The sequence below is a fragment of the Syngnathus floridae genome, chromosome 13 (genome assembly GCF_059516105.1).
Source record: "Syngnathus floridae isolate MCC-2025c chromosome 13, RoL_Sflo_1.0, whole genome shotgun sequence".
Lineage (NCBI taxonomy): Eukaryota > Metazoa > Chordata > Actinopteri > Syngnathiformes > Syngnathidae > Syngnathus > Syngnathus floridae.
The window spans coordinates 10,519,645-10,537,537 of record NC_142425.1 but is presented as its reverse complement, the minus strand read 5'-3'; the positions used below and the strand labels follow the sequence as shown (position 1 = coordinate 10,537,537).

Sequence of the window (17,893 nt, the reverse complement as noted above, 5' to 3'; positions counted from 1 at the left end):
CACTTTCTCTAGCTTATTGTCAAATTCCGGCAATCAAAAACGCGTCGTTGTCTTTTTGTTTCTCGCAATGTATTCTATTTTTGTTTTAGATAAAAACAAAAAAATTAAACCGCTCTTTTACTTTTTTTTTTTAACTTCACCTTGCACACCTCGTTTGGGTCATGGTTGCCCATTCTTCCTTGCAGAGTTGCACAAGTTCAATCTAATTGTTGTCACTTTCTGTTAATAAAAATAAACTACAATAATGAAGTTAAATAAGTCTTAAGTCTGTTTCAATTTTTGGACTTCTTTTAATTGTCGTTGAACAGTTGCAATGCAAGCATGCATATTTTGCGTTTTAATCACCTTTGCTTGGTTTCTCTTTTTGGCATCGAAACAAGTGGATGGCTTTAATGTGGCGGGCGGAGTCAGATCCAATGTGGTTCGGTTCGACCTGCAGATTTGCTCTCCAAGCCATGTCACACCAACAGTTCTCAGCGCCTCGTGGTGGTGCCGGTGGCGCTGCTACAGTTGCGGCTCAGCTGGGGGAAGCGGACGACGGGCGTCCTGGACGGGCCCAGCCTGGGAGATTTTTTCAGGCCAGGCGTCAGTTGTGTCGCCAGGCCACCCTGGCCTTGCCCACACGTACATGTTCACATTCACACTTAAATGCATGGGCACAAGCAAAACGCATGCACACAATCTACTTTGAAACTGTAACCCTAGCTTTAAACCCAACTTTGAAACCATAACCCTAGCTTTAAAGCCTACTTTGAAACCCTAACCCTCGTATGAAACTCTACTTGGAAACCGTAACCCTAGCTTTAAACCCTACTTTGAAGGGTTTTGAATAAACCCGTAACTTTTCTGCATTTGGCCGCGTTCTCCTCCAGCGCCTTTCTTTTTTTTTTTGTCCCTTTCCGTACCGCCTTTCCTCTTCTTTTTACCACGTTCGAAGTGCATTATGCATCACTAGCTACACAGCATCCAGCACTTTACCAACTCAGTGGCCTAAGAGGAGAGTGTCCGCCCTGAGACCGGAAGGTCGTGGGTTCAAACCCCGGCCGGGTCATACCAGAGACTATAAAAATGGTACCCATTTCTTCCCTGCTTGGCACTCAGTGTAAGGGGTTGGAATGGGGCGCTAGATCACTACATGATCTATCAGCGTTCTAAGTTCTGCTTACTAGGGAGAGAAAACTCGTTACATCTCTGTTAGTGAAATATATATAATAAAAGCTTATAATACACTTAAATGTGATTTTATGTAAGTTTTCTCCATTTCAGCAAAATGGCGCTGCTATCCAGATGCTATTAATAAGGTGACGCTAAAAGTTAACAAAAAATGGCACACATTGTAAAATTACACACACAAAACCCAAAAGATCATATGGCTGAGTTTAAATACAAAAAAAAAGTCTATATTCAGCAATATGTCAGAAATATCAACAGAGGAAGTGAAGATATGACTTGTGGTAACTTGAGTAACAGCAGCTGCAGGGAGGGAGAGAGAAAACAACAACAGTCAGACAAATTCATTCTGAGAGAAACATGGATGAACTTGGTAAGGCAACTTTTTGCAACCTCTTTTCAGTGATTCTCAGATAAATCAGTTGAATTTGATTCTGAGGCAAAGTGATCTTATGTAGTCAGTTGTCTCAGGATAAATTTAATGGTGCGCATTTGTGATCTAATCTGATTAAATCCCCCAAATGTGTCAAAACCTAGTTTCATAAAGTAGATATGCTCGCTTTTGGTTAAAATGGTCAGAGAGGCATTCTTTTTTTGTGGTTCTTTCCCGTATAATATTGAGCAACATGGAGAAGGGCAAAATATTCCTAACAGTTCATTTATTTTAAAGTTATTTACACTTGAAAAACAACTACAGCCGCACCTATCGTTAGGGTATTACCATCATTAATATGTGCGTGACTGCACTGAGATTGACTTGAATATTTTCAAAGGGACTATTTCAGCAAATTTTACTTCTGTAAAAGTTCTAACATCACTTCCTGAGGAAACCCGTTTGCACACAATCTCAAACAGAAAAAACAGACACCTCTGCCATCTGAGAGTTTGACAGGAAACACAAACACACCACTTACCGGCTAAACCTTCAATTTATGTTTTAGATTTGCTGTTGGAAGAGCTCGCCCTTAATCCGACTGCTTCAGAAGACAGCCGTGCAACCTTGAAGGAGTCGGCTGCCGTCAGCACCGGACCTAATAAGGGATCTAACCTAAAACTGCACAGGTTCAACTCACTAAATATTGCACAACTGAAACCTCCATAGTAATTTTCCTGATTTGCCAAAAATGGTCCCCTCCAGTGGTGGCATCCAAAACACATGTAAAAAGAAAGAAAGAAAAAAAGCACATTGACTTATTAAGACTTTGAACAACCAATCTTCTCGTGGGGTTTTTAGTGAGCCAGATCTTCCCGAGGCAGCTTCCCAGGACTCACCCACCGTCGAACTGGACTCCATTTTGCAAGATCTGTTGAGCCTGGCATCAGGGGTGAGTGTTGCCTCACCTTTTACGTGGCCCTTGCATGCTGAACCTGTGAACTTAACCACACTCACCAAGAGGGGGCAGCATTGTTCCAATTTGGACACTGAGGCCAACCCCACTTCATCATCTGACCTTTGAGCAAGCAACCCAATGTCCGCCGTCCTATCTCCATTTAGGACACAGCACCTTCGCCGCTTCTACAGGAGCAGTCTGATGAGAAGAAAACAAAAGATGGTCAAGGGGATTTTGACTCCAAGGCTTCAGTCGGGAGCAAAGACTCAGACAGCATTGATGATCTTCTCGGAGGACTGAGCACTGACTTTAAAAAGATTGGAGTCAACACTGCAGCCAAGGGCCGCTGTGCCGCCTGCAACAAAGTGATTGTGGGAAAGGTACTCTTGATTTTTACTAATAAAATGTTTCTCCCTCACATACGGACTTCTTCCTGTCTTGCTCAGATGCTGGCGGCTTTAGGTAAAATGTGGCACCCGCAGCACTTTGTGTGTGTGGCGTGTCAGACGGAGCTGAGTACCACAGGCTACTTTGAGAGGGACGGACGCCCGTACTGCCGGGAAGACTACGAGAAGCTCTTTGCGCCGTGCTGCGCCTACTGCAAGGGGCCCATTGTGCAGGTAGGAGGCCTCCCATTTGTTAGCAGTCAAATATATTACAGCAACCATCGGCAGGAATTCATCCATCCATCCATTAGGTCTTATTAGGAGACAAGTCAATTAGCATGTGCAAATCTACCAACTTATTGCTTTCAAAAATCTTCATAAAAAAGCTAGCCCAGACTAAGATAAGCTAAATCAAGCCAACCCAAGCTAAGATAAACAAAGCTAAACTAAACCAATAACAGGCTATAGGCAAGATTATAAGATAAGACTTTTTTTTATCCCAGGACTACAATGGCTAACACTACATCATCAATCTTAAATGTTAAGTAAACAGTACCTAATATTTTCCATTCATCCCATCTATTTTTTTCAACGGCTTATCCTCACTAGGGTACGTCTCAGCTCCCTACTGTAGACATACTGCATAGCAAAGTTAATCATTCCAACCGTATAATCGCAACCTAAAAAGTAATTTGTTGATATTTGACGTTACAGAACATCCTGACAGCTCTGGACCAGACCTGGCATCCGGATCACTTTTTCTGCGCACACTGTGGAGATTTTTTTGGCGATGACGGTAACATAAAAAAAAGCTTTGCAAGGGGCCTTTAAAGAAATAAGTGCAGTGAGCTCATTAGCAAGGTGTGTTCAAAGGTTTCCTGGAGAAGGATGGGAAGCCTTATTGTTCCGCCGACTTCTACCGCCTCTTCGCCCCCAAGTGCGCAGGCTGCGGGGGGTCGGTGACGAAAAACTACCTGAGCGCAGCCAACGACACGTGGCATCCGGAATGCTTCGTCTGTGCGGTGAGCTCCTCATCCTCGCACCTAAAAAAAAAAATTGCAACTTAAACACAGAGCGTGAGTCCTTTTGTGTCCTTCCAGGACTGTCGGAGGCCCTTCTCCGGCGGCCGCTTCATGGAGCTGGACGGCCGCCCGCTGTGCCAGACGGACTTCCACTTGCGTCAAGGCACTTTGTGCGGCAGCTGCCGTCAGCCCATTGTGGGCCGCTGCATCTCAGCTCTGGACAGCAAGTTTCACCCGGAGCACTTTGTGTGTGCTTTTTGTCTAAGGCAGCTCAGCCAAGGAATCTTCCAGGAGCACAAAGGCAAACCATACTGCTCGACGTGCTTTAACAAACTCCTTGTGTGATGTGTAAGAATATAAAAAGAGCCATGTTATTATAGTCTGTCACCATTTTTTTTTTTTTTTTTTTTAAGAAACTGACTGACTTCTCTGGTACTGATTAACACATTTGTTCATACTGTATTGCGTTATTATTATTGATAAATGATACAGTCTTGAAATTTCCCAATGTCCTCAAACACACCATTTAGGACATTGGTCAAAGCAAGTTTAATACCTGTCCGGTTCTCTTCACACTTAGCCCAAAATATTTATACAGAAAGAAGGAAATAAAACGAGATTGTTAAACTCGGGAAGTGCTAAGTAACATGCTTGCATAAAACCAGCAAACTGCACTTTTATTAGCCTCAGGTCATTTTGAACCAACTTTCTTATCAACTGCGCCTTTAAGTTGACTAGCTGATTGTTTTGCTTAACCGCTAGACTGCAGTTGACCCTGTGCAGCCACGTTTGGTTAGCTGCGTGGTGCTTGGTTTGTGTTGGCGCAATGAGACGCTTTCCTTTGACTTTTCTCTGGACCGCTCGCACAGAATCGTCGTTTGGTGAGCGCTTGCTGGGGTGGCGGCCATTAATCATGCTGTCATCGCTCGCCTCTTATAGTCTGTTTACGTCACATGAGCCTTTGCATCATGGAAGAAGTGTCAATGTGTCCTTAAGTCAAGTCCAGCCACCCAACTGGTGGTTAGGGTTACGGTCAGGGTTTAGGGTCAATGGTTAGGTTTTCGGGTGTTAAACATGGTTAAACCTTCAGCGAATCATAAATGTTTCTGTGCGAGTTCAAATGTGTTTAACCACAAATGGGAAAAAAAGTACCTTGGAAATACAAATCCAGCCAGGGCGTGCTGGTCCACTTCAGCCGTGTTTTCTCTGGTGCCGACGCAGGTATCACACCTGATACCATGACTGCTTCCTCTGTCCAAGAGAAACATCACGCTCCTCTTGGCCTTACACTAAGCGAGTCTTAGCCATCGCATGCACGCAGGTACTCACATTTTATCGCCTCTGTGCGCCCACTGATCTTTGAAGACGTTTTTTTTTTCTTCATGAGTTACATGGAGTCGTCTCTCGAGGACCAACACGATGGGAGGGCCAAAACAGGTCCTGCCAATGTTCCTTGTTGGACCTTCAGGAGGAAAGCTAGAGCACTAGAGGAAAAGAATGGAAAGATGTCACCAAAGAAATGAGCACTGATTAAATTAGTGGCAATTTCTATGGGAGCATTGATCAGTTTATGTTGACAGCTAATGTTGACAGATGAGTGTGACTAACAAGCTAACATTTTAATCGGTGTCATTTGTAGCCGTGTATCCTCAAATTTCCACCGCGGTTCACCCATCTGGTATTGGCTCGGACATGTTGGAACATCATGTTGCCCACAAAGCAAACTGGTTTGGGTTTCATGGGAAAGGAAGAAACAGTGAGCCGTGTTTTTTTCTTCTTCTTTCGAGCCACACTCCAAAAAATAAAACCTCAGATTTACTTAAAAAGCTTTCTTCAAATGGTCCCACAAAACTACTTTGAGTAACTGTTAGTTTCTTAGTATTGACTGAACAGCATAGATGTAAATAAACCAAGTTATATGAAGCAGTTAACCACTTAAGATAAAAAGGATGAGTTGGTAGTTTCTATACATAATTTCTCTTTCAACACTTACCGTAAAATCTTTTATCAATCTGTTTGGATCTTCATTGAGGTAGACAGCAAGTGCTTTCAAGGTGCATCTTCTCTTCCTTGTGTCATTCTGTAAACCATAACATAAACAAATATGAATTTCAAAAGTAAACCCGGGGTTAAGACAGAAGCATCTGAACCGGATCAGGTGTTACGTGGGGGTCATAGAAAGACAGTTTTGAGACTGGGACAAGGCCAGTTACAGATACGAGGCTTAACCAAATCCACTGCCTGTGTGGCCGCCATCATTATGGGATTTTCTTGAAACAGTAATGGTTCCTTGTAATAACGCCCAACAGAACTGATCGGCCTCTTGAGGTTTCAGCCGTCTTGTGGTTTGCTCAAGGCTGGGAAGAGGAAAGCCCGCAAGGCGAGGAGAAGGGCACTGCTAAGCATTTGATGGATTAGAGTTGCCCCAGAAGGAGTCACAAATACTGTGCTCTCATAAAACTAAGAGGCAGAGGTTCATCAAGTCGTTTGCTACATTGGTGTATCATTTTCAGAAGATGCAAAGTCGACAGATTAAAAAAAAAAAAATCACTTAGAGTAAATTTGGCCAGGTTATAAATCATTTTGGGCTTAACTGTAAGTTTCTGTATCTGTACGGTAGCAAATCAAGCTAAACAAACAGCAAGGTTGGCATTATTCATTCATTTTTATCGCCTTCTGTGGAAATATTACACAGTCAAGTCTCCATTAAGGGATTAAAGCTCAAATTACCGCCTCTGTGGCTCATTTATGCTCCCGATCCAAGTTACTCGTTGATGTATCCGGTGATACGATAATAACATAAAATGCGAAACACATTTCAAAATAAGAAATTCTTCCCAGCATTGATGGACTGAGGTTTTTATTTTTGATGATGTTTGATATTTTAACACATCAAAAATGTGAAGGACAACAGAGGAGGAGAAAATGGAGATGTAAATTTTCCCGAGTGATCAAACCGAGCGTGAGAACGGCTGCCATTGATACGGTGGTGTTTACGGTATTAAAAAAATGTCGAAACGTAATATCTCAGTATGAACTCGCGCTGTGGTTGAGAAGCAAAATGTTGGCCTCCGAGTCCTGTATGGTGGCATTGAGATCAATTGAACTCACTTGACAACAATTCGCAGTGGAGAACAATGACAATTACATGTTGTGTAATCAACCAAACCACCAAAGTTTAGCGCACAATAGCCTGCTAGCTTCATGCTAACAAAACACAAATCGGTGCCACTGTCTTGTAACGCTGTCAAAATAATTTGAGATCTTTGAGAAACTTGGGTTTTGAGTTACGGGCACAGTCACGGGAAAAATGAAAGTCATATCTCAAGGCACCACTGCAATTCATGACCTTTGGGCTATTTTGACTTTCGCATGCTGAATACATCCGGCAGCCGCTTGAATTTGTGGAAAAATGCGGTTTCCGAGCTTTCGAGAGACTTAAGTGCGACAAAACCAAACAACCGAACAGTGAAGTCTGTATCACGTACGCTCAGATTACTTAGTAAATGTTACTCTGTCAACTTTGCTGGAGAGCATGCGACCTCAAAACAGAATCCAGTCATTTGCGGGTGTGTGCCGCGTGATGAGTGAGGGCTCCGGAGGGCTCGCTCTGAAACCGACTCACAATCACAGCGGTGCGCCAAATCCAGTCAAACGGACTCTCATAAATCAGCCCGCTGTCTCGCTGTACCGGCTGAAGAATTCGGAGCTCCCAAGAGTCTAATACATAGCGCCACCCTCTCAGTACAAATACTTAATTACAAAAAAACAAGGGGTCAATCGGGATACTAGTTATGTGATGTGTTCATTTCATGACAGCGCTTTATAAATAAAAAATACATCGATGTACGTATAAGATGATGTGGATGGCAGTAATTCATGTTGAAAAGTTGTTTATGACGGCAACAAAGTTGAAGGCTATCACTATCTTGTGCAGTCTGTAAAAGTTCCATAAATATAATCCAATCCACATGCTCTTAAAAAGCAATTGGTGTGTGACACATTCACAGATTTAATGCTCATTAAAAGAACGTAATCCAATCAAATGTAAACACATGAAGCATATTTTTGAAATGTCATGCAAATGCACAGTAGCTTGCTTGTGCATCCAGCGTACAGTCAAGTATGTGTGCGCCGATGAAGTTTGCGTATGTGCCTGAGCGGCTCCCAGTGTATTAATGACTTCCCCGGTGGCGAATAAAAGCAGCTTGGTGGTTCTCCGCCGAGGCCCGAGCATGGGCACGCCATCTGAACCACGTAATAATTCTACGAGGCCCTTGTGGAGACCGGAGAATGTCCGTAGCATTTTTTCGGCGCTTAAATACAAAGACAACAAATATTTAAAATTGGTGGGGTTTTTTTTGCATTTCCAAAAAGATATGAAATCTCAGTTTTTCTATTTAGATGAATTTAAGAATAGGCCAAACCGTAAAGTGTCAAGTGGACGGTGACATCAGCGCCACGCACAAAATTGAATCACACAGCACAACGCCTCGAGGCTAAAGCATATATAAATGTACATAAAGTCCTTCTATTTTCTTTTGTCTGTGTCCTGGAGTACACATCACAGCCCAACACATGTTCCGGATCAGCTGAAGAAGCAGAAAATTACCTCACTTAGATCTTTCCTACAAGCGCTCTGTACGTGTGTGTGTGTGTGTTCTTTATTGGAGAGCCCTCCAGTCATACAAGGCGTGCTGTTTCATTTTTTTTTCCCTCTCTGGACCTACGTTTGTTTTTACGGTGCCATAGAAGCCATGCTGCTGACTGTTGACGTGTTTCATCTGTGGATCTATGTTCATGTCCCTGCGTGTGTGTGTATGTGTGTGTGTGTAGCACGATTGAGCCAGACTGTTTCCTAACAGGCTGCGGGCCTGTTGACAGCCCTTCTGCTTCCTGTCAAGCACCAGAACAGCTCTATGTGTTGGTGAAGAGTAGATATAAGAGGGATGCTCATATTGGAGAGAGTGTTTTGTGTGTGCGTGTGTGTGTGTGTGTGTTTATCCGAGTCCACAGCCAGGTTATTATTAGAAGCGGCGGCTTCAAAAGCTTCTCTGCCCACTTCTTATAGAGCATCCATTACAGTCATTTGAAAGCAGCATTTGAATCAATGCATTATGCTCATATTCCAGGGAAATAGAGATTCAAAACTGGTCACAATTTTAGGGACACCTGCGCAATGAGATTGTGATTAAAAATGTCCATCGATCAAATTTTTAGAGCGTGAGGGTAATACACTGATTATTTTAGTTATTCTTTTAAATCACGATTTAGCACTTACTCATGTAAACTCTTTGATAATGTTCAATAACCATTTTTTAAACATATAAAGTCACTCCAGACGAGTGTATTTACATTTTACAGTGCATTTTACATTTTCCCGTCGGCTCTCAATATTACCCGACGGCGGCTATCGTCATACGTGTGTGAGCTTTGATGCCTCGCAGTCAGCATAGATGTGCTATAAAAGCTCTTTTCAATCAGATAATCTTCCAAGGAAGCATAAAGCCCATCTTCAAAAGAAGTCCCGACTTTTGCATCTTACGGTCCGAGTCACATATGTGTGATTCAAGCAACACATGCTGTTCTTCTATTGCCTCGCCCACCTCAACCTCAGAAAAGAAAATCTTAATTTGTGACCGAAATGATCTTTTCACTGTATATACGTTTCCCATTTCCATATTATCATAAAATGGAAGCCCTCTATTGTCTGCCGCCATGTCTTGTCGAGAACATGATGATTCCGCCTGGTCTTATTCTCAACGAGGCAAAAGGTAGATTTGCTTAACAGCGGGATGAGCCTCGCCTTCATCCATCCACTTTGCTTCTCTTCAATGAGGCCGAGAGAGGCGAGAGCCTCTATGGTTATGGCATAATACAATTACTCACAATGGCCCGTGATCAGTAGGAGAGAGGATGCATCACGGGGCGCCCTCGCCGGACAGCTTTGATGTGATGCACTCCTGCGTGAAGAGAGGCTGTAAGTGAGTGATGAGGGGAAAAAGCGGGGAAAAAAAACACGATAATCACAATAGCTGATGACCGAGAGCTGCTCGGGCTGCTGGCATAGTGCTTGTAATAGTATGTTTATGTCCCACATAAAAATAATAAATCCTTGCTCTCCCTTTCTCTAAATGGTGAAGTGCCCCAGACACAACATAAGGAAATCTCATGCACAAAAAATACTAATTAAAGGCCATCAATTATTTTCTGCGTGAAAAAATCTCTAGTGACATCATGGAAACCACCAAATCTGAAGAAAAACAACCAGTCAGGAGGTGCAAGTCAAGCGCAGTCTAACATGGCAGAAGGGTAAAAGGGATGTTGGCGCCGATGTGAGAGTGAACACAGCCAATTTACTCAACTGTGGTGTGTGACGTCTTGACATTTTGCTGACTGTGATGGCTATGCAACCAAGCTAGAAGCCAAAACGGATAACAGCAAACTAATCTGTGCATCCAACAACATTGTAGCTTAGCATGCTAGCCGGAGACTCAAATTTGTTTATATAAGCGAATTAAAAGTCACTACTCTATAATGCAGCCCCTTTAATTAGGTCATACATACTCACAATTGAAAACATGTCATGTGATTTTAGTGATTCCAAACCATGAGAAGAAAAAGAATCACGAGACCTTGCTTTCAAGGACCCCCCCCCATGTGACCCTTGTCACTTTATCTCTTCCCTGTCCTGCCTTTTGTCAAGTTGACCTCAGAGTGATGAAGATAGAGAGACAGGCATCCTGTGCGCATGTTGACATGCCCTGAGGGGCAATCCTATGCAGGGATCAGTGGTGAGAACCAAATCCAAATCTAATTGAGTCGATACAGGAAAGTAGTAATTGAGTCAATGCTTATGTCTGGGACAAGCTCGATTTGTTATGGAGGGAAATTCCTCAAATTTGGTCCCATTGTTGGTACCTGTCGGCAGCTGGTGGACACATTCACTCCCATCCCGACACTGTCCTCCTCCTCATCCGCCACATCTTCTTTTCCCAAGCTATCTGAAAAAGAAAACCACAATAACATTTCACCGGAGACTCCGTCAATATTATTCTTTGACATCTTCAAAGCGGGACAGAGGATATTGGAGCCCAAAGCTGGAGACGGGTGGAGATAGAGAGGGGGGAGTGGGTGTGCATGTGTGTTTTGCGAGTGAAAGAAGACAGAGCGGCTGTTCAGTTTGGCCGTCCCGGTCCGTCTTACTTTCCCCCTCTCAAGTATGGCTGCCTGAAGCTATGAGCCCCTCCTTGGTATCCGTCATCTCCAGCGGTTCTTTGAAGCTATATCTTAGCACCCCTGGGGTCAACCACATATCCCGCGCCATCTATGCGATCCTCTGATGTCCACTAGGGGGCCCCGTGTCTTAAACGGTGTGATGCGGTTTTAAGGGGAACGCAAGAAGCACCTCTTTCATTACACGCTCATAGAGAAGAGGCGGTGAGTTACTGCCGCATTTTTGAGGCGGGATTCCTGCTAGCTATCAGACAGACAGCCGCAAGGACAAACAGACACTGGATCTTCACGGATGGGGCCACTTTGCATCCGCTCTGTTCGTTGACATAAAAGAGCAGGATTCTGCTGTCACAAAAAAAAAAAAGATAGCTGATCGTTTTCAGGAGGCTTGGATTTTTGTAACAGAACAAAAAGCCAATCTGAAAGCTGCAGCTGTTGGACTTCTTACTTGTAGCAGGAAACAACCTGAAATCTCCACACTGGTTTCCTGTGAGTCAAAAAAATACATTTGAAACATAAATATATTGTAAGATCTTTGTGATATTTCCAGATCCCTCGGGTTATCCGGTGTTGGCTTATTAAATGTTTCCAGAACCAGAAGCAAACAAAGTGGAGCAGCGTTTTTTTTTTATGCTCCTTAAATGTCCTGAACACCTGGGATTGTCTCAAACTTTGAATTTCGACTACAGCACACGGGAGAATAAGTGTCCACGTTTGAAGTTAATAGCGAACTTTAGTGGCTGGGCTGTTATTGTGCAGCATGCCGTAAGGTCCTGGAGCTGGTCCAGGAATCTCCCGCAGCCAGCAGCTGAGAAGCTCACTTTCTAACGGGCCAAGAATGCGAGCGAGCTCCTTCAAAGGAGCAAAGTGCGGATGAAGAAGGTATACCCGATTCCGCAGGTGCCCACATTAGAGCCGCCGCAAAATGCTAACTGAAATCTCACACCTGAGCAACGGGACAAAGGATGACCAGAAAAGATGAGAACCAAAGCCGCAGAAGAATGCGCTCGACTTTCAGAAATGTCCTGATGAATGGTGCCTATGTAGAAAAAGACTCAAGGGTCAAAGTGTCAGCGTTTCTTTTTTCCAGCGTGCGACTGTGTTAAAAGACAAGTCGGTCAACGGGCCGCTCGATGAAGACGCGAGGAGAACACGGCCCGGGACAAAGAAGTGCTTGTACCGTGTCCGTCAGCTTTCAGTCCACTGGGGGGAGGAGGAGGGGGGGTCCTGGGGGCCGCCGGTGTGAGGCCTCTCTGTGATAAATGTCCCTGCTACTTGACTCTGTCACCGGGCCATCGGTTGGGACAATAGCGAGGGTCAAAGCGGAGCGAAGGGGCCACTTTCCCTCTCCCTGTTTATTTCAAACGGGTCTGCTCCCCATCAGGACTTGCCCGACTGGAAAGTAAACGAAACGCTTCTCGCTGTTGTCCTTACTCCAGCTTGCTTATTTGTGACCATTCATCATCGGCGTAAAGGCCCCAGCGGTCGCGCTCTCGTGCCGCCGGCCAGTCAAACACAAACGGACGGAGATGAATGCAAGGCTGCCGAGGAGGAAGCACACGACAGCGTATGATGTATGGTTCATTTACATTGGGGGGGCATGCAAAGGAAAAACAACTTGCCTTGCAATCAAATGGAAGCAAAATATCCCAGCAACTTCATATAATATGGATATAAAGTACTGTGAAAAATTTAAATTGATTAATTAGTTCCAAAAATAATCATTTAATGATTAATTACAGTACTTGTATGTGTTCACAAATCCCCCCTTAATGAATATAAACTTGTCCAAGTTGCATTTATGTTTGCAGAAAGCTTTGTGTAAACCTCAAAGTACCACATTGAGAGTTTACAGCAAGCCTGTCATCCCTCTCTTAACCTGTGCCCCCCCCTCCCCTCCCTCCCTCCTTTCCAAAGAGGAGGAGGGGTGCACGCCACCTCCCACTCTCCCAGCGCGAGAGACGCTCCAAACTTGTGGAGCGCACGGCGGAAACTTTCCAAAGACTCTCAACAGTGACTTGCTCTGCACCGAGAGGAGGAAGAGAGAGGACGAGACGCGCTTTGGGGGCGCCGCAAAGTGGTGGGGATGGCGAGGAGGCGCGATGCTTCCCCCGCCGCACGGTGAGGACGTGAAATAAAAACTTTTTAAGGCGACGCTGACAGCGCAGGGAAAGGAGAGGAAAGCGGGATTACACCACAAGCTGCGTGTCGTGTTGTCACCTGGACAGCATGGTGTGTGTAACGGGGCTGGGCTGGGTGCTCCTGGGCGCGCTCTTGCACCCTGCGGCGCCCTGGGGTGCGCGGCCGGCCGGCAGACCGAGGCAGTGCGACCCGCCCGAGTCGGTGAGTGACTTTATTACATCAATGGTGATAATTACTGACGTCATATTATGAGTTAATCAAACTGCCAGGAAGAAGTTGCAAGTAAGATGCAATTTAAAAAATGTGAGAAAAGTAGATATTAACAAATTAAAGTCATAGTAAATAGCTATGTCAAAAATAACTCAATGTTGCTAAAAAAAAAAAATTGATCGATCTAAAAGTAGGGGATCGGTTCATTTTTGGACCAAAATTGGGTTAATTATGACATAGCTATTTACTATTTTAAAGTTCATATTACGAGAATACAATTTGAGTACTGTAATCAAAAATAGAAAGTGTTTGATTATATGCGGAATAAAAATCTCCATTTGAAAATCACAGCGTATCAAGTCGAATTTTACTATTTTGACATTTGTTTTCCTTTTTTAGTTTCATATTACAATAATGAAGTCATGAAATTGTATGTAGGGCCGCAAATATTGACGTTGGACTATTCCTACATCACAATTATCTGAATTTGTTTTGAGTTTTTTTAAACCAATTTTTAATATGACATAAAAATTTCTATATCAAAGTAACCCTCCCAAAAACAGCAACCACAAGTGCTACTCCTTCTGAACAGCGAGTCATGTTAATTAATAATAATAAAACCTGCATATTTATTTTCTGTGTGTCTGTGAAATAAGCATTTCACAATAAGAACATGTAACCAGGTGAAAGTTGTTGCCCATGCAGGAGTGCTTGCCAGTTTTAAAAGCTGTTTATGTGACAAGTGCAAGTGGGGAGGGGGAGGCGGGGCTTGACTTCATTTGGAACACGTTTGCTGATCTTCCAGCAATGTGTGCATCACATTCCAGCTATGAATGGCTTCTTCAAAAGAAAAACAATATTTAGGAGATTTAGAGCAATTTCTGCATGCTCCATATAATAAAAAATGTCCCATTAGTCATTCCAGTGCAGCCGTGATAAAAAGACGACAAGTTTCTACAAATGGGCACAATTCATCCACGATTATGAGCTTGACGAGATGCTGCTCCATAACTTTACATGACTTCTAACGCAGCACGCCGCACTCTGGTTTGTGTTAAGAGTAATTACCGCCATAAAAAAAAAAAAAGGGAGCCCAGCGCGTCAAGGCTCTGCCGAGAGGTCCAGCGCATAAGCTCACCACTTTTCCATGTCTTAAAGTCTTCGCTTGAGTGTGCACGCTCTTTTCACTGCATGACATGATGACTAATGGCACGAACCAAAAAAATAAAAAGCCTTCCACTTTGTCTGAAAATGAAAATTCAATTAAAGTTCTATTTCTGCATATGCGCCACGAGGCACGACGGCGCTCTGGATTAAATAAAAGCGCCGTGGATTTATTTTGTCTGGACGGAAACTTTGCCAGATATTTCAATATGTTCATGTCACTTAATTTTGACGATAAAAAGCAAATTCCGCAAGACGATTTGACTTGACTGCCTCCCCTCCGATAACAAACTCGGCGTTGGCGGCGTGCTATGATTGGAACTGACGGAAACCTTGGTCAGATTTTTCAAGTCAACAAATTTCAAAGAATAACGTAAAATCCCGGCAGTGGGCTGGATCTCTCGAATGCCCGATGACATCGCGCCGCCAAAGCCAGACAGACGAAGGCCCAAAGCGACGATGATGTCAAAAGCAAAGTTGCAGCACATGCACTTGTGCGTAGCACTTAACAAGAACCATATTCAAAAAGCAAAATGGCATTACGCTGATTTCATTTGCTGTAACATAAGCGCTGCGAGTCCCAAACAATGCCGTCTTGTCGACATTGAGCCCCCCCCTCCCCCCGTGGTGTCAGAAATGTCACAAAGCAAAGTCTCGCAGCGGGTTCCCGCTAAGGAACAGCCTCTTTTCAGCATTTTGGACTTTATGAGCTCCGCTCGGAAAGCTTCGAAAAGAGGCTTTGGCAAGTGAGCTGGACAATAAACGGAGCTCTGTTTACAACCAAGTGGGCCTCTCTAAACGCGGGCTGATGGGACGTCATATCTAATTTGCATCCCCCTAAACGATATCTCAATTTTATGTAGGTTGATGACCAGGATGAGCAGGCGGCGCCTTCGTCGAGGTGGCTTTTGAATATCTGCAGGGGGCGGAGCTAGTAGGGCGTGTGACCATGGCAAAAAAAAAAAAAATTCCCATACAATACTTAAGTGTAATTGCACATCCACACCAGTAGGTGGTGTGTGTGGCAAGGTTGGTAAAATATATGAGCTACCTACCCATGACATTTTTCTGGGTACAATACTAAAGTGTAATTGCACATCCACACCAAAAGGTGGCGTATGGGGCAATTTTTCCATTTACGTCATTCTGCTTGTTCCACAGCAAAGCGACATGAACTCTTTCCTGTGGAAAGTGAAGCGTGCCCCGCCGCAGCCGCCTTCCTACTTGTACGGCACCATCCACGTGCCTTACACCCGAGTGTGGGACTTCATCCCGGACGTCTCTAAGCGGGCCTTCCGCACTAGCCGCAACGTTTTCTTTGAGCTGGATCTGACCGACCCGCTCACCGTCTCCAAACTGACCAGCTGCCAGCTGCTCCCCCACGGGGAGAATCTTCAAACGCTGCTACCTCGAGACTTGTACCGCCGCCTCAAACGCCACCTGGACTACGTCAAGCACATGATGCCGTACTGGATGACGGCGGACCAGCGCGGCCGCGGCCTCTACGCCGACTACCTCTTCAACGCCATCGCTGGGAACTGGGAGAGGAAGAGGCCCGTGTGGGTGATGCTGATGGTCAACTCGCTGACCGAGTGGGACGTGAGGTCCAGGGGCACGCCGGTGCTGGACTTGTATTTGGCGCAGGAGGCAGAGAGGATGGGAAAAACCACAGGGGCGGTGGAGCGGGTGGAGGAGCAGTGTCACCCGCTCAATGGCCTCAACTTTTCTCAGGTAAGAAAAGATTTCACTTTTTTGTACCTTCTTCAAGGATTTTGCAATGACCCGCTCGGGCATGAGCTGCTCCCAGATTGAACAAGGTGAGAAGAGCACAATGCTCTCGCTTCCATCGAGGCAGACACGTTCTGTTTTGCTATGCGGTGAACAACCACAAGATGACTGGAACAAACCCACATGGCCATGAGAATCACATCAATCTTTAATTAATCGTTTTGGGATGAACAAATTAAGAGGCGGGTGCATGAAATTAAATAATGAGCGACGCTAATCTGAAAATACTCTTCTCGTGGGAGGTCCCATAAAAATCAGCAATGAGCCTTGACAGAATGAGGAAGACGCTGCCACTCTAAATTTATGCTCTCCTTTGCTCTTTGATCTCCACGGAGGAGGAGAAAGAGCTCCGTCATGCGAGACTCGACATGTGCTTTGCGTCCATGCTATGTCCCCACACATGCAAATCTCCATTTCGTAGGCAACTAGGGGCCTTCGTCGCTACGTGATAGGTCAAAGGGGGCCCGGGGGCTACTTTTAGGAACAAATGCACAGCTAGCATCTTCGCTTTCATACGAACGTCCTAACGACGCCGTCACAGTGTATGGGTGCCCCTTGCGTGCCAGGGAGCTTTGTGGCTCCCTAAATAAACTGAGCAGTCATCGATGTTAGCATTTCCTTTTTCACCTGCGTTAGAATGAGATGCTAGAAGGCTTTGGCTTTACAAATAAAATAACTGGCTCCAGTTAAAGAAAAAAAGATAAAACTATAGCTATATGACGAGCTGTGAGTCCTCGGTGATGCTAAGGTAACGTCCATACTAGCCGTTCTGCTAGCATCGCCGCAAACATGGCTGCTTTTGATGGGAAAGTCGCCCCTGCCAACATGGCCGACATGTTGACCCATGTTTTAGCCCACCCCGGCCCGTTTAATCTTTACACTGCGTGGATAAAAATATTGCAACACTGGCCATCACACCTACAGGGAAAAAAAATGGAGGGAAGAAGAAAAACAAAAATGCTGAGTTGGGGAGGCGGGGTGTCCACACTGTTCCGAGGTTCAGGGCAAATGACCAAACCCGTCTGGAAGATTTAGAAGTCGTGCATGGAGCCAAACCCTGATTGTTTAAATCAATGATTAAGAGGCACATCTCGGTACTTTTGTTAGATGTCATAAGTTGACAGGTTTTGGCAATTAGAATTCCCAAAACAACATGACTTGAATGACATTTCAAATGTTTCAGTGCCATGGAAGATTTTCTTGAAGTTCCCTTCGCATTCAATCACGTTTCCAGATATGTTTGAGCGAGCCCACTCGATATGGAAACTATTATTGTCAATTATAACAATTTGCGATTTAATCTGAACGCTATGATTGATCGGCTCCCCGTCCGCTTGGCTGTAGGAGCGGCAAAGTCGAAATGCGTACGTAGACGATAGATGTGAAGGCGCTGGGTGGGAAGTCAAGTGAGATGGAGAGCGACCGGGCCTGTGTGGTCACCGCT

The 17,893-nt window shown here is 44.6% G+C and overlaps 3 protein-coding genes across 23 annotated transcripts in view; 2 read left to right on the top strand and 1 right to left on the bottom strand.

Moving 5' to 3' along the window:
- Nucleotides 1-270: 270 nt before the first annotated feature.
- The window catches only part of LOC148388653 (uncharacterized), a 91,525-nt gene continuing 73,902 nt past the window's right edge, over nt 271-17,893 (bottom strand). For 13 of the 18 annotated variants that reach the window (XR_015861996.1, XR_015861997.1, XR_015861998.1 and 10 more), the window contains 7 exons: nt 10,831-10,913; nt 9,799-9,872; nt 5,903-5,989; nt 5,239-5,393; nt 5,062-5,160; nt 3,862-3,930; nt 271-2,699 (listed from right to left, as the gene is read on the bottom strand). The gene's annotated coding sequence lies outside the window, so the exon portion shown is untranslated. The remainder of the gene's footprint in view (nt 2,700-3,861; nt 3,931-5,061; nt 5,161-5,238; nt 5,394-5,902; nt 5,990-9,798; nt 9,873-10,830; nt 10,914-17,893) is intronic. The other 5 variants (XM_088393466.1, XM_088393467.1, XM_088393464.1 and 2 more) reach the window with 4 other exon arrangements.
- On the top strand, nt 1,434-4,544 carry lpxn (leupaxin). 4 transcript variants are annotated; one of them, XM_088393456.1, is made up of 8 exons: nt 1,506-1,543; nt 2,112-2,232; nt 2,405-2,540; nt 2,699-2,881; nt 2,948-3,121; nt 3,602-3,683; nt 3,761-3,909; nt 3,988-4,544. In XM_088393456.1, the coding sequence occupies exons 1-8, from the start codon at nt 1,531-1,533 to the stop codon at nt 4,252-4,254; spliced, it is 1,125 nt and encodes a 374-aa protein (XP_088249582.1). In that variant the 5' UTR covers nt 1,506-1,530; the 3' UTR covers nt 4,255-4,544. The 4 variants fall into 4 exon arrangements, with proteins under 4 accessions (XP_088249580.1, XP_088249582.1, XP_088249579.1 ...); XM_088393453.1 differs by having other exon boundaries at nt 1,507-1,543; nt 2,405-2,495; nt 2,666-2,881; XM_088393455.1 differs by having other exon boundaries at nt 1,516-1,543; nt 2,112-2,188; nt 2,370-2,495; nt 2,666-2,881.
- The window catches only part of trabd2b (TraB domain containing 2B), a 28,286-nt gene continuing 23,503 nt past the window's right edge, over nt 13,111-17,893 (top strand). The window contains exons 1-2 of the mRNA XM_088393452.1: nt 13,111-13,488; nt 15,823-16,392. Of these exons, the coding sequence (XP_088249578.1) occupies nt 13,375-13,488; nt 15,823-16,392 (684 nt within the window). The 5' untranslated portion in view covers nt 13,111-13,374. The remainder of the gene's footprint in view (nt 13,489-15,822; nt 16,393-17,893) is intronic.